The sequence below is a fragment of the Lepidochelys olivacea genome (genome assembly GCF_965140295.1).
Source record: "Lepidochelys olivacea isolate rLepOli2 genome assembly, chromosome: 7".
NCBI classification, from domain to species: domain Eukaryota; kingdom Metazoa; phylum Chordata; order Testudines; family Cheloniidae; genus Lepidochelys; species Lepidochelys olivacea.
This window is the reverse complement of record NC_140417.1, coordinates 1183444-1198764: the sequence shown is the minus strand read 5'-3', so window position 1 is coordinate 1198764 and position 15321 is coordinate 1183444. Positions and strand designations below refer to the sequence as shown.

Genomic DNA, 15321 nt, shown 5'->3' with positions numbered 1-15321 from the left:
GCGAGTGAAAGGAGGCCGCGGAGGGCCCGCAGGGGGCGCTGCACGTGGCAGCACCCAGTGCAGACGAAAGGGGACAGTCTAGGCGGCGGCCGGAAACGGCGCCCGGGCTCTCTATGGTGGCCGGCGCGGAGGCGGAAGCGGAAGCGGAAGCGGGCGCCGCTGGGCGGTTGCCGGGGAACGGCCGGCCCATGAGCGCGGCGCGCGCTGCCCGGCGGGGCCGCCGGAAGCTGGTGCTGCACGTGGACGTGAACAACACGCTGGCGGTGCTGGACTCGGCCGCGGGCCAGGGCCCCGGCGCGGCGCTGGGCGGCTTCCTGGGCGGCGCGGCCTGGGGCGCGCCCGGCCCGCGGGGTGAGGGGCTGGCGCCTTCGGGCTGCTCGGGCGGGGCCCGGCGAGGGGGGCCAGGCCGGGGCTCAGCGGTCGGGGCCGGGGCCCGGCGGGGGGGTCGGGGCCGGGGCCCGGCGGGGGGGTCGGGGCCAGGCCGGGGCTCAGTGGGCGGGCGGGGGTGGGTCGGGTCGGTGCCGGGGGGGGCGGGTCGGGTCGGTGCCAGGCCGGGGCTCAGTGAGGGGGCGGGGGTGGGTCGGGTCGGTGCCGGGGGGGGCGGGTCGGGTCGGTGCCAGGCCGGGGCTCAGTGAGGGGGCGGGGGTGGGTCGGGTCGGTGCCGGGGGGGGGTGGGGTGGGTCGGGGCCAGGCCGGGGCTCAGTGAGGGGGGGGGGTCGGGTCGGTGCCGGGGGGGGCGGGTCGGGTCGGTGCCCGGCCGGGGCTCAGTGAGGGGGGGGTGGGTCGGGTCGGTGCCAGGCCGGGGCTCAGCGAGGGGGGTGGGTCGGTGCCCGGCCGGGGCTCAGCTCAGCGAGGGGGGTGGGGCAGCGTGCCAGGCCGGGGCTCAGCACACCAGCTGCCTGACCCTTGTCCAGACCTTTCTGGGAGCGATGGCGAAGGAGGGTTTTGGAGGAGGAGGAGGAAGCTTTGTAGGTGTGGAGGGGAGCGCTGCCCCAGCGTGAGGGGGTCTTGGAGAAAGCACACAGGTGCTTGTTTGAAAATGTCAGAAGGGGCAACGGAGGCTGGCAGCGTGGACTGATCGGGACCGGAGTCAACCTCTTAATAATGAACTAGAGAGGACAGTCACATTTCCTGCACTCCATAGCCTGAAGGGACCGCTATGGTCCTCTCGTCTGAACGCCTGTATAACACAGGCCCAAATCCCTCCTTTTCAACGAGGTAGGGTGGGGGTAGACCATGAAGGGACTTGTAAGCGAAGGCACATGGCTTATGTTTGATGGGATAGAGAAAGAGGAGCCAGAGGAGGAGTGCAAAGGGGGGTGAAGAAGTGACATGGTCAAAGCAACATATTAGGAAAATTATCTTTGCATCAACATTATGAATGGATGTGAGCAGGGCAAGATTGCATTTTCCAAGGCTAGAGAGCAGAATGGTGCAGAAATTGAGATGAGAGATTGGAGGAGAGTTTGAGCTGTGTGGATGGATAGGATGCAAAAAAATGCAGCAAGGTATAAACAGAGCCTGGAGGTGAGGAGCTAGGGAGAGGTCCAAGTCAAAGACGAGTGTCTTGTCCACATGACTGAAAAATGAGAGAGCAGGGAGAGTTTGGGGGAGAAGATTAAGAGCTTTATTTGAGCCATGTTGATCTTGAGCTGTGTGCAAGATATCCCTGAAGAGAGGTCAGAGACAGGTAGAGATTGTCATTTTGACAGGAGAGGGGTGTGCAGTAGATCTTGTGACTCAGCACAGAAATGGGAGTTGAATTTGGTTTTGCACACGAGATTAGCTCGAGATAAGGTACAGAGGAAGAAGAGAAAGGGACCCAGGACAGAACCCTAACAGAAAGCTGGAGGGGAGAGGAGGACCCCCCCGGAGGCACTGATGTAACCATTAAAGAGATAGGAGGAGAACTTGGGGGCGGAGACCTGGGAGCTGAGGGAGCGCAAGGTTTGAAGAAGACCATGGTGAGTGGTGCCAACAGCAGCTAACCAGGAGGATGAGGCTGGAGTCCTGGCTCTGAAGTGTGGCTAGGCCAGGGGCGGGCAACCTTTTGGCCTGAGGGCCGCATCGGGTTTTGGAAATTGTATGGAGGGCCGGTTGGGGAGGCTGTGCCTCCCAAAACAGCCAGGTGTGGCCCAGCCCCCTCCCTCTATCCGACCCCTCCTGCTTCTCGCCCCCTGACGGGCCCCCCAGGACTCCTGCCCCATCCAACCCTCCCTGTTCCCTGACAGCTCCCGCCTCGGGACCCCTGCCCTATCCACCCCCCTCCCACTCCCTGTCCCCTGACTGCCGCCTGCTTTCCTTCCTGACTGCCCCCTGGGATCCCTACCCCCATTCAACCCCCCTGTTCCCTGCCCTCTGATCACCCCGACCCATATCCACACTCCTGCTCCCTGACCACCCCCCGAACTCCCCTGCCCTCTATCCAAGCCCCCCGTCCCCTTACCGCGCTGCCTGGAGTACCGGTGGCTGGGCCACACACCGTGCAGCACAGGGTCCGGCCGCCGGGCCGCGCAGCACAGAGACCGGGTCTGGTCGCCCGGAGCATTGCGCTGGTGGCACAGTGAGCGGAGGCTGCGGGGAGGGGGAACAGCAGGGGAGGGGCTGGGGACTAGCCTCCTCGGCTAGGAGCTCAGGGGCCAGGCAGGAGGGTCCTGTGGGCCGGATGTGGCCCGCGGGCTGTAGTTTGCCCACCTCTGGGCTAGGGAGAGGACATTAGACACCTTGGCATGAGCAGTTTCCATGGAATACAAGAGGCAGAAGCTGGACTGCAGGGGGTCGAGGATGGGATTGGAGCGATAGCAATTGTAGACAGTATGCTCAATGAGTGTAGAGTGAAGAACATAAGAACAGCCAGACTGGGTCAGACCAAAGGTCCATCCAGCCCAGTGTCCTGTCTGCTGACAGTGGCCAATGCCAGGTGCCCCAGAGGAAGTGAACAAAACAGGGAATCATCAAGTGATTCATCTTCTGTCGCCCATTCCCGGCTTCTGGCAAACAGGAGGAAGGAAGGAAGGAGATGGGGCAGTAGTTAGAGAGGCAAGGGGGAGTCCAGGGTTAGGTTTTTAATGATGGGAGAGACGAGCATGCTTGTACTATGAGGGGTGCAAGTGAGGTTGAGGAAAAGAGTAAAGGAGGGTTTAAGGATGGGGATGGGTCGCTGGGGCAAGTTATGGGGTTAGAGGAGGAGAGCAGATGAAAAATCATAGGACTGGAAGGGACCTTGAGAGGTATCTAGTCCAGTCCCCTGCACTCATAGTAGGACCAAGGATTATCTTCTAGACCATCCCTGACAGGTGTGTCTCACCTACTCTTAAAAATCTCCAGTGATGGAGATTCCACAACCTCCCTGGGCCATTTATTTCAGTGCTTAACCACCCTGACAGGTAGGAAGTTTTTCCTAATGTCCAACCTAAACCTCCCTTGCTGCAATTTAAGCCCATTGCTTCTTGTTTGCATCTGTGATGGGAGAAGGAGACAGTGGTGGGAAGGGAAAGCTAGCTGAGGGGAGAAGGACTGTCCTCTCATCAGTCTGTTTTCTCTGGGAAGAAGTTGACAAGGTCGGTGTAGAGAGAGAAATGGAGGAGGGTTTGAGGTGAGTCAAAGGGGGTGAAAAGGCCGCTGGGATTGCGTGCATGGGATGCAGTAAAGTTGGAGAAGTGGAGCTGTTTAGCCAGGAAGATGGTAGAAGAGAGATCACACTTATAATAGATTTCAGAGTAACAGCCGTGTTAGTCTGTATTCACAAAAAGAAAAGGAGTACTTGTGGCACCTTAGAGACTAACCAATTTATTTGAGCATGAGCTTTCGTGAGGTACAGCTCACTTCATCGGATGCAGTTTCCACAGTATGCATCCGATGAAGTGAGCTGTAGCTCACGAAAGCTCATGCTCAAATAAATTGGTTAGTCTCTAAGGTGCCACAAGTTCTCCTTTTCTTTTTACTTATAATAGAGGAATTTAGCCAGGTGACAGGATTTCTGCCAGAGATGTTTCGCTGCACAAGGCAGGAGTGGAGGAAGCGGATGTTGGAGGAGAGAGAGGGCTGAGGGTCAGCAGGGAGGAGAGATGGGAGAGAGGAGCAGAAGAGGTGGGGGGAGAATGAAACATGGAGAGAACCAAGAGCCATCTCAATGGAAGAAAGGAAAGGGGGGACAGGGCAGAAGACAGCAGCGAAGTAGCTAGTGCTGGTGCCCAGGAAGTCGCAGAAGGGCCAAGTGATGCGGTGTGAGGAGGGGGCTGCTGAACAAGATCGGGTGGTGGTTGGAGAGGGAACTTGGCAAAGGCAAGAGCAGTGCTTGGCGAAGACTCAGTCAAGGGGACAGGCGCTTGGTGAGTTATAATTTGAGTCACACATTGATTGACCTCTGTGCCTCCTTGCTGGGCACTGTTGGTCTCGCACCCCAGCAGCAGAGAGAATGGATCCGTGTATGGGAGTGACTGTATTTGAGTAGAGCTGGTTCCTACAGGGTAGGGCTGGGCCTTTACTGGTGGAGGAGCTGAGAACGGAATAGTTATGGGAAATGGATTTCCCTTCCTCTCCCCGTCTCCCTTCAGAGGGGAGGGGCTGCTGTCAGCAAAGTCTCTGACCTCCCGTTTCTCCCTCAGCCACGTAGCTCGCCTGTGTTGCAGGGCATGGCTTTCTCTAGCACTGTGCATGAGAGCAGTGGGTGTGAAATGCCCCCTCTTAGGGGGGTTGTCCCAACTCTTCTGTTGCTGTCTGTTTCAGGTGAGTGGCAGTGGCTGAGCGACTCCCCCTCTTTGCTGCCTCCCTGCCCCGGCGCTGTCAATTTCTGTTCTCAGTATGGCCGCGATGCAACGTTCCCTGACACGGCGGTGGGGCGGCGTTTCAGAAGTCTGCACGCACGCTGCTTGCAGCTCCTGGAGTGGCAGGGCCAGCCGCACGACGTGTTCTCTGTCAGAGGCGAGCATGCCAAGCACTATCACTTGATCCTGCCTGCCTTCTTCCGTCTCCTGGAGACGCTGAACCAGGAGGGGAGGCGCTTTGCTGTCATCTTCAGGACCTTTGGCACAGACCTCCCCCGCATTCTCCATGCAGTGCACTGTGCCTTGGAGGGGCAGCACCCCCAGTTCCCTGCCCTGCGAGACCTCTCGGTGGGTGCACCTTGGAGGGCCTCCCCGGAAGCAGAGGGCTGAGATCTTTATGGATTCTTTTTCCCTGCAGTAGCTTCTTTGAACATACTCTGAGCTGCCTTTCCAGGCAGCCCCGTACTCCATAAACCAGACTCCCACTCGAGCTGCTGCCTTATTAAAATGCTGACCTTTGGGTAGCAGCAATTTGCACAGCTTCTCAGAAGAGCCTTTTAGCTGGAGAGTGTGGGAGCAAGTGAGCACTATACAAATCCCTCCTCAGGCTTGTGAATTTCCATGTGCTTGTGCTCCCCACGGAGTCTCTGTGAGGGAGGCGGTCACCTGGCCGTGTGGGCCAGGTTCGGTAAAGAGATTCCTGTGCCCTCTGGTATGGCCAGGGGAACCTTCTGGTTGGAGCATAGATGGTGATGTCGCCCTCCCAGAGCAGTGAGTGGGACTAAAAATCCCAGGGGTCAAACCAGCTGTTCTGTGGAGCCTGTGCATACTCCTGAGGCATGGAGTTGTGGGGCGCACACACCTGTTGCTGTGGGAAGTTAACCAACTTATAGAAATGGTCCTTCGCATACAGCTGATTTCCAAGCTGGAGGCTGGATTCTGTCAGAGAGTCTGACAGATGCAGCCAGCAGCCCATCTGCTTCCATTGCCCCTGGGGGGTGAACTCTTCAGGCTTTGATTGTTCCAAATGTCTCGCTCCCCTGTGGAGAACTGCCCTTCCCCGTAACATGCTGCTCATGCCGCCTCTGGCACTGGAGGCTGTTTGGGGAGGTAGCGGTTGTCACTGTGTTATCCGTGTTGCAAACTGTCCATCCTGTCTTCTCCCAATGACATTGCAGCTCCCGGTGGAGCTGACTGCGGGCCGAATACGCTGCAGTCGGCGCGAGGTGGTGCTGAGCCGGGGTCCGGAGCACATTTCCACCAGGGACGATGGGAGGAAGCTGTATAGCTGTTTCAGCTCCCTGCAAGGCTTGGGTGGCTTCCAAGACCACTTTGACTGGTGAGACCTAAGCGGGGCCTGGGACGTGACTTGAGCTTCTTTCCCACTCCTTGCATAGTTCCACTCTCCCTGCCAACCCGTGTCTCATCCTTGTGAGTCAGCCCCCATGTGTTACCCTCAGGAATTCCCCTTGCTCCCTGGGGCTCAGGCCCACGGGTCGGCTGGTCTGCTGTCCTGGCTGCCTGTGGCACAATCTTTATTTAGCCAAGTCGAACAGAGCTAGCTTCTTTCCTTGTAAGCCCATTTCCTCCTGTCCCTCTTGCTTGTCTCTGAACTCCCTCCAATTGGTGACTCACCCTGGCTAGGAGTGAGGGCAGAATCCCTGATGGCTTGCCCCAGAGCTTGAGAGAGAGAACAACTATTTCCTCCTTGCCCCATTTCCTGTCACTGCAGGGGAAGATGTTATCCAAACCCACTCAAAGTCTCCCGGGTTTGGATTGTCTTGAGCCCCTGAAGACAGTCTGACTGGGTCCAGGCTCTGTGTTGCAGGGAGTCAGCTCCCTTAGGGGCACCTGTTTTCCCATTTGCTGTATTTCAGGTGGGCCAGAAATCAGTTCTCCTCCCAGGGTGGGAAGCCCCTTTGGATTGACCCATACGACTCGAGTGTGCACCACATCTGCATCGATGACAACATTCGACTGGACGATTCAAACACCATCATTTGTCCCCAGGTACTCAGCCCTGCCTTGCACTGGGCTTTCAGGCCCCTGGCGGGGATTGCCAGGCCCCCTTGCTGGAGAGGGTGGTTTGCTGGACTCCTCTGCCCTAGACAGTCCCCAAGGAGTGCAGCAGGGTGGAACTGGGGGCCAGGAGGCTGGACTCGGAGGGAACAATCCGTGCATCTGCTAAAGATTAGAATGAACTCATTTGTTGGCACGAAACAGGAAGTGTTTTTTCCTGCACTTGCTGCATGACAATCTCTGTCCTCCGCTGGCATGAGTCACTCTTACTCCCTGCTGGGACCCAGTTGCCAGCCAGCCTCCCTCTGAGCGAGGCTGAAGCTCGTTCACGCTGCTGGATTTAAAGGGCAGTTTTCACACTGGAGCACAAAGAATATTTATAGAGACAGGAATGTGCCTGGCCTGTCACTCGCTATTGTGGCACTGTTTGGGTTCGAATAGCAGCCTGTCCTTCCCAGCACAGCAGAGGAGCCTGTCTCCTTTGCTGAGGTGGTGTGGGAGGGAGCGTGGCAGACCATCGGGAGGGGCTAGCAGCAGAGGGGCGGCAGGGCAAAAAAGGTTAATTGGACTTTTCACCAGCATGAAAGTCTCTCTTGACTATTTGCTGTCTTGTTCGTGATACGGACTGTTATTGGCCCCAGGAGAGCCCTTAGCCGGAGGAGGTTGTTTTCAGAGAAACAATGTTGAAGGCACTTAGTGGAGCAGGAATCTCCTGCCTGCAGGCAGCTTCTCCCTGATTGTCTGCCTCCAGGAAGCCAGGTTCACCCAACTCATTTGCTGAATGTCCGCTTGAGCCCCATTTGCCTGCAGGGAACCTGTCCCTTCGCCACCCAGAACCGAGGCCCCATTTTTTTAAAGAGCAATGCTGTAGAGATGACTCAGGCAGCTGCCCGTTCTCTGACTCCAGACAGGCTTGTTGGTCTGTGGGTCAGAGAGAGGGCGTTCTAGCCACAGGCTCGGCTGGGCATTCTGTTGTCAGCGCTCTGCTGGCTGCTGATGCGGGAGTCAGACTAGACTCCAGCTTGCTCTCCGCTAACTGTACCAGCCCTGCGATGCCCCCTGAAGTAAGAACTTGTTTCTGTCGGTGAAAGCACCAGCTATACCTCAGACAGCCAGGGAGCCCAGCTGTGCGTGTGGGGAACAGCCTTCCTGTGCGACCAGGGTCCAGTCGCTTACCCTCTCTGTGCCCGGGCCCCAGTGGTCCTGATCCATGTCATGGTGCTGGGATGGTAAATCCACTAGGGGCTGTGAGCTACTCAGGCACTCCGGGGCTGGGGCCATGCAACAGCCTGATCAGCTAAAGGAGGGGCTGTTCTTGGCCGCACTTTCCTGGTGTAACTACTCTGAAGTACAGCTTTCTTCTACCTATGTTTTGTGCTTCGCCCTCCCTTGGGAACGGCTCAGCGTTGTGGTTTGGGTAGCCAGTTCCTGCCGTGGGAGACTGGTGCAGAGCGGTGGGGAGGGAGGCAGGAAAGGGGGGTAGAGAAACCTGATCTTTTGTTGATACCATAACGGAGGAGGGGTGGCAGCTTTCTGCCTCTGCCACCCTCCCAGCTCTGGAGCAGATCCACGCACTTCACCTTACAAGTGGAGAGGAGGATTGAAAGAACCCGACTTAAAAAACGAACCCTCTCCAGGACATCTGCTCTTCATCTCCTGGCAGTGCACTTGTGCAGAGGGTGGCCCTGGCACCTCCTGTCCTGCTGTTCTCCGGCCCCTCACATGTGCCACTGCTCAGGGATGGAGTAAAAGCCTCAGCTTCACCATCCCTTCTTCTCTTTTCCCCCTTGCAGGTGTTTTCAGAGAGAGGAGGCAGCTGCACCAGGCTGGCTCCCACCTCAGAGCTGTATGATGTCTGCCTGGTGCAGACCAATCTCCTGGAGGCCATTGCTGATGAGAGCTATTTCCTCCGCTGCGTGAGAAGATGCGAGGAGAACTATGAGCGCTACCTGGCCAGTGCCGAGAGCCAGCTGTGTGACACAGAGTGAAGTCACTCCGGACCTAGCAGCTCGGGGCGGGATGTGAGGGCCTTGGCCAGTTCCCCCGTGGGCTGCTCCCAGTTTGCTGCTGTCTGCAGTTTGATTCCTAGACAGGGCCACTGACCCCATCCCACCCACATCCCAGTGGAACCAATGCACTTGCTTTTAGCTGGCCTCCCCTTCTTCCAGCCTGGCGTGTGCTTCTGAGCTGGAGGCAGGAAGCTCCAGACACCCTTCAGAAACGCAGGTGTCTGCCTGATGCCCTGCAGGAGGCAGCCGCTTCCAGCTGCGCCCGTCACAGCAGCACTTCCTCCACTCTTGGTGGGGTTTGGGGTTTTTGATCGTGCCTCTCGAGATGCCTGGCTGGGGCAGTGCTCCTGCGGGTGATGGGTGTCGGATCCACCGTGGCTCTGTGTGGAAGGGACCATCTCTCTGTTCTGTCTGTACAGTAGGGTTGGCGCTCTAGCTGTGCTGCAGTACAAATAGTCGTCATAATCCCCTACCGTGTTTTCCTTATTGCGCGACGTGTCTCGCATTGTACAGGCGTATTTCGTTGGAATACCAGTGTGCCTGTAACGTCACCCCTGGACAGCAGGGCTCTCTTCACTCAGACCTGGCTGCGGGGCAGCTCACAGCAGGCCTACAAGTAACGGGGTAATGCTCTCCGTCGCTTCTGAAGGGAGACTCCTGCCCCTTGGGTCCCCATTCTCTCCCCCCCATCCCCGGTGCAGAGGGAGCAGCACCGCTTACGGGAATGTTGCTAATAAGACTTTGATGCGGAGATGAAGACGGTGACAGGGCACTGGATGGGGACTTGGTGACCTTCATTCTAGTCCTGTCTCTGACCTGCTGGGTGATCTTGGGTGCGTCTACTATTCCCCGGCTCTGACTGCTCCCCTGTGCTCCACCACTTGTGTGGAACCTGTGTTCCAATCTGCTTCGGCACAGAACCGTGCAAAGCCCCTCCAGCTGGTCTGGCAAAGACAACACCTCTGAGGAGATGCAGAGGCCAGAGTAAAACCGTGTGTGTGTGCTGTTCCACTTGGAGCTACAGCAGCTCCTGGGGCTGAAGGGGGATGTGGTGAGAGATTCTCTGTTACATCCCTGTTAGAAATGCTAGTCAAGCTCACTCACGCTTGTGAAGTGCTCTTTAGAGTCATGGGAAAAGTTACACTTGATCTTAGCCAGATTAAAAATCTGGTTACAAAACCCCATCCAGCTCGGTGCCCATTAGAGGGTGTTGATGAAGGAGATTTTCCAGTGGGTGAGTTCAGGATGCCTTCTGCATGTTCCCACCTCTGGGCTCATGAGCTGCAGTGGCCCTGCAATCCAGAATCCATGGTGTGGTGGTGGAGCACTGTTCTGTGGAGTGTAAACACTGCCCAAGGAGCACTCGGCTTCAGCACGCTGGGGCAGGGCCCCACCTCCTGCAGAGTCCGACTTTGGAGAAGACGGAACTCAAGGTGAGTGTCCCAGGCCCCCATCTGGGCCATTGGAGGGGGCATAGGAGAGCCCTGAGGGCATGCTCTACCTTTCTTTGCGGTAAACCACCTTGAATGCCCTGAGCCAGAATGTCTCTAGTGCCCATTGTGTTAAAATGGAAGCAGGGCATCCATGCCCAGCCCCACAGCTGCATCCAATATAACCCGATGAAAGGGCATGCCAGGTTACACTGGTAAGCAGGGTCTCTGGCAGAAGAGCAGTTGTCTTTGTGGAGTGTTGTATCAGAGATCCAGAGGCCCCACCTTTGTGCGGGGATGAAAGTGAACCGAAGCTTCAAAGGTTCGAACAATAGCCTTACCTTCCTGAGAGCCAAAGTCTAGCCGCGCACCCGGATGCCTTGGCTGCTAGCACAGCCAGGCAATTGGTGAGACCCTGCAGCGCCATCGCAAGGGTAAAGTGTAGGTTCTGTTGGCAGAGACCTCTCCCCACACAAACCCGAGGGGTAGCTAGGCTTGGCAGGACCTGACTGTATTGGTAAATGGCGATAAACCGATTCTTATGGACAGATTTTCCCATCAGTTTGTATCTATCTGTCGATGATGGTCCGGCGGAGTCAGGACACTGCTGCTTGAGAACTTAATTTGATCTAAAGCTGTTTACTTTGTATTTTGATGGGCTGTTGACACTGTTGTAATGGTTATAAAGCTTTACCTTTGTGAATCTCAAAGTCTACTGGCATTAATTCCTGTCTGCCCTCCATAATCTCCTGCAATGGGGACAATCTAAATGGGTAAAAACTCCTTAAAATACCCAGTGACATTATCTATAGATTATAAAATACAGTTTGTCCAAGCCTAGGTCTAGCCCCAGAGAGACCTACTTTTGGGACTCGATCTAGCTTCCAGCAGCCGTGTTGCTCGCTCGTAGCTCAGTGTGGCAGGTGGGCAGACCCCCATGCTGAAGGACGAGCATCTCCAGTATCGTCTAGCTGGAGCTTTGACAGCTCGAGAAGACTGGTGTAGTCCAGCTCACCCCGCGGGGAGCTGACAGTGCTCCTGGTTTGTGTCCCATGTAGGGCAGTCGTGTTGCCAACGCTGCCTGATAGCTGGCAACGCTTGTCTCCGGGGAGGCCCCGGGACCTCCTCACACCTCAGTGCGTCTAGCTGCACCTTACACGGGAATCCAAGAGTTCCAGTCTGGGCTCTTCCTAGCTGCTGCTGTCACAGCCCAGATTTGTGCGAGGGTAAAAACACTCGGTGCTTCTCAAGGCCCTGGAACAGACTGATGGCCATCTCCACCAGAGGGAACCTGTCATGGTGCCTGCAACTGCTGGGGGGCTGCCGGGCCAGGTCCAAGTCGAGCTCAGAGTCCGCAGTGATTCCTCGGCATGAGTGTGGCACAGAGCTGATCCCACAGCTGGGGCCAGGCAGTGCACACCTGGAAGAAGCAGCAGTTCAATTTACAGACTGCCTGTGGTCCTGGGGAATCTGTCTATGGGGTTAGCATTGCGGGGGCTGCTTCGCACCTGGAGCTAGTCAGAACCGACTCCAGGTTAACTACTGGTGTGTAATATTTCTGTCCTTTGGGCGGTGAAGTCCAGACATCTTATTACCCCTTCCGCTAGAACTCCCCTGAAAGAGGTGGAAGGGTTTTTAATGGGGCAAACCCTGCTGTTTTCTAACCTCCTGCTAGTTAATATATTTACTGAAACAAACATTCCGCCTGAGGCAGAAGCCTGGTGTGGGGCATTTCAGCCCAAATGGTAAAAGTTTAGCACAGTTATAAGCAACTTGAACCCAGGGCCTTCTAGGGGAAAGGCACCCTTCGCTGTAGCCGTTGCGGCTTGCGCTGCTTCCAGTGAGCATGCTGCTCTCTTGTAACCTCCCTGCACCAACCTTCAAGCTTCTGTGGGGCTACCCCACGAGCCCATCGGTTAACCTGAGTGGGCTGGCCGGCGGGTCCTAGGGGCATGCAGGTGAGCACTGTACCGGCTTTACCCCTCGAGTCCTAGGCGGAAACAGGGATCCCAGGATCAGCCCTGGTCTTTGTCCTGGCTTCTCCTTTACGATCCCTATGACCGTCTAAGGGTGTGCCGACGCAGGCGGGTAACTCCCAGCAATGCTAGTTATGCCTTGTGTGTGCGCTAAAAATGGCAGTGTGCCTGGAGCGGCTGGCCCGGCCCGCTGGCCCGGCCCTTCCCGCGGGGTTCAGCCAGGGTTGTGCTCAGGGCCCGACACCAGCCCGCGGCAACCGCTGTGTTTTTAAGACACTAGCTTGAGCAGAGCTAGTGCTGGTATGTCTCCTAGAGCTGGAAAGTGCACCAGCAGCTCCAGTGTGGACACACTAGGGGGTGGCAATTAGGAGGGAAGTGAAGGCAGGAAAGAGGGTGTTGGGGACAGGGAGCCAGCTGCTTGGAGGTCTCAGGCCTTGGGGTGAAACGGGATCCGGAGGAATCGGAGCTGAGGGTTACAGGGGAAAGGTTACCAGGTCCCAGGGCGGGGTGTGGGGGGGTGTGGCCTAGCATCCTTCCACTAGGGGCCCTGTCCCAAGGAGAAAGGGGTCATGCTAGCAGCAGCCCAGAGAGCACGCTCCCTAGCTCTGTGGGCCCCAAGGTACAGCATAGTGCTGGATGGTGGATCAGTTTGCATAAGTATGCTACGGGTGGTTGCAAAAGTATCCACCCCTTTCGAAATTCGGTGCATAAGATCAGTGCAGCTTGCCTCTAGGAGCGAGTCCCTTAGCCGTGCAAAATGTCCAAGTCGGATCTGACTATACATACAAAATGATGGGGTCTAAATGAGCTGTGATCACCCGAGAGAGCTTGGAGTCCTTGTGCACAGTTCTCTGAAATCATCCGCTCAATGTGCAGCAGCTCAAAAAAGCGAACAGAGAAACTATTACAATAGAGAGAGGACAGACATATCCTGTTGCCTCTGTATAAACCCCTGGTGCAGCCACACCTTGAACACTGCGTGCAGATGTGGTCGCCCCATCTCAGAAAAGGGCTATTGGAACTGGAAGAGTGCAGAGAGGGGCAACCAAAGTGAGTGGGAACGGAACAGGCTCCGTCTGAGGGGAGAGTACAAAGACTGGCACTGTTAACTTGGAAAGAGACGGTGCAGGGGGCGTAGGCTCGAGGGCTGCACAACCAGGACGGGTGAGGAGATGTGAATGAGGACGTGTCATTTACCCCTGGGCAGTGGCTACAAGAGGCCAGGGGAGGCTATGCTGCCCTGCTCCCACTCGTCCTCTTCCCCCTGGCCCTGCCTGTACAGCTCCCCTTCCTGCCCTCTTCCCCCAAGAGCCCCTTGCCCCCCCCGAGGCCCCCTGCCTGCCGAGGAGCTGTGGGGGCGGGGGTCCTGGAGGAGGGGGTGGAGGGGTGAGCCGGAGCGCCTCAGATGAGGAGGTGGAGGGGGTGGGCCAGAGGGCTTGGAGGTGGAGAGGAGAAAGCAGTGGGTGGGGGAGGGGAGGGGAGGGGAGGGGGGCCTGGGGGTGGAGCGTGGGGGAGGTCTTGCTGGAGGAGGCTGAGCAGGAACAGGCCTGGGGGTGGGGCAGGGCCATGGTCCCGGTGCCACAGGCCCCCCCTCCCACTTCCAGGGAGCTTCTGCTGGCACTCATGCCCAGCCTCCCCAGTGCAGGAGTCCCAGGCCACCCCTGAATTGACCCCTGCCCAAAACACTCCAACCAGGGGTCACCCAATGACATTATAGGCAGCAGGTTTAAACAAACACAAGGCAGTGCTTCTTCGCACACCGCCCGCCCAGCCAGTCTGCGGAGGGCGCCACAGTCTCCAGGCCAGGGGGTGCGAAGGCCAAAAGTGTAACTGGGTTCAAAAAACCAACTAGATCAGTTCTGGAGGATGGGTCGGTGACTTATTGACTTGAACTGGGACCATATAGAACATCGTTGCAACCCAGGTCCCGTAGTGGCACTAAATCTTGTATAAAGGGGGTCAACTAAGGTGTCTCAGACAAGGTGATGGTTTGCTGGTTAGGATGATGCTGTCTGTGTGCGTCTATCATTTTGTAGTTAAAGTTATGAATATTGGCTCTGTCCTGTCTGTAGTTCAAACCTGTGCTCTGCTTCTGGGGGACACCCCAGACACGTTGGGGTCAGCTCTGCCTAGCCTGCTGGACGGCCCATTAAGGACCATCAGCGACACAACTGACCCAGTGAGAGAAGGCAGACGCGCCTGGGGACTCGGCCAGGCGTGCAGGGACCTGCCTAGGGACCGAACTCGGAGGTGTTTCCAGGCCATGGATGGGCAGCTTGTCCTTGGGACACAGAAAGCAGAGACCACACGGCAAGAGACTTTCAAAAGCTGCTGCAGCTCTTCCAGCTGGTCTTCAGTCCTGCTTCTGGCCTCTGGAGGGACTTGGCTACCCTGAAGCTTTGACCCAAGGACTGAAAGACCCATCCCAGCCGGGGATGTTCTCCAGAGACTGGATTTGAATCTGCCGTTTATTCCATCGCTGCTACAAGCCTGACCCAAGAACTTGGCCAACACTGGATGTCATTGATTCCATTGAACCCGTTCTAGCTCTCGTCTCTGTCTTTTCCGTTTATGAACAAACCTTTAGATTTTAGACTCCAAAGGATCGGCAGCAGCGTGATCTGTGGGTAAGATCTGATTTGTGTATTGACCGGGGTCTGGGGCTTGGTCCTTTGGGATTGAGAGAACTGTTTTTCTTTTACTGGGGTATTGGTTTTCACAACCATCTGTCCCCATAACGAGTGGCCCTGGTGGGGTTACTGGGAAACTGGAGTGTCTAAGGGAATTGCTCGTGTGACTTGGGGTTAGCCAGTGGGGTGAGACCAAAGTCTGCTCTGTTTGGCTGGTTTGGTTTGCCTTGGTGGGCACAGAAACCCAGCCCTGGGCTGTAACTGCCCTGCTTTGAGCAGTTTGTCCTGAATTGGCACTCTCCGTTGGGTCCTGCCAGAACCAGCCTCATTACACGGTCCACCAATGGCTGTTAGCCAGGATGGGCAGGGACACAAGCCCGTGCCCTGGGTGTCCCTAAGCCTCCAACTGCCAGAAGCTGGGCATGGGCGACAGGATGGATCATTCGATAACTGCCCCGTTCTGTTCATTCCCTCTACAGCACCTGGCCATG

At 56.9% G+C, this 15321-nt stretch overlaps 1 protein-coding gene across 1 annotated transcript; it reads left to right on the top strand.

The window, feature by feature from the left end:
- Positions 1–77: 77 nt before the first annotated feature.
- On the top strand, positions 78–10934 carry LOC311523464 (uncharacterized protein). The gene is made up of 5 exons (XM_084633460.1): positions 78–351; positions 4729–5114; positions 5945–6105; positions 6644–6776; positions 8579–10934. Exons 1-5 carry the CDS (start codon positions 114–116, stop codon positions 8771–8773), a joined length of 1113 nt encoding a protein of 370 aa, XP_084489586.1. The 5' UTR covers positions 78–113; the 3' UTR covers positions 8774–10934.
- Positions 10935–15321: the final 4387 nt, after the last annotated feature.

Bases quoted from the DNA above. Each gene is read 5' to 3' on its own strand.
- LOC311523464 (XM_084633460.1), top strand. From the start codon at position 114: ATGGTGGCCGGCGCGGAGGCGGAAGCGGAAGCGGAAGCGGGCGCCGCT. The intron at 5,115-5,944 runs GTGGGTGCACCT...ATGACATTGCAG, and splicing joins CTGCCCTGCGAGACCTCTCG to CTCCCGGTGGAGCTGACTGC. The intron at 6,777-8,578 runs GTACTCAGCCCT...TCCCCCTTGCAG, and splicing joins ACACCATCATTTGTCCCCAG to GTGTTTTCAGAGAGAGGAGG.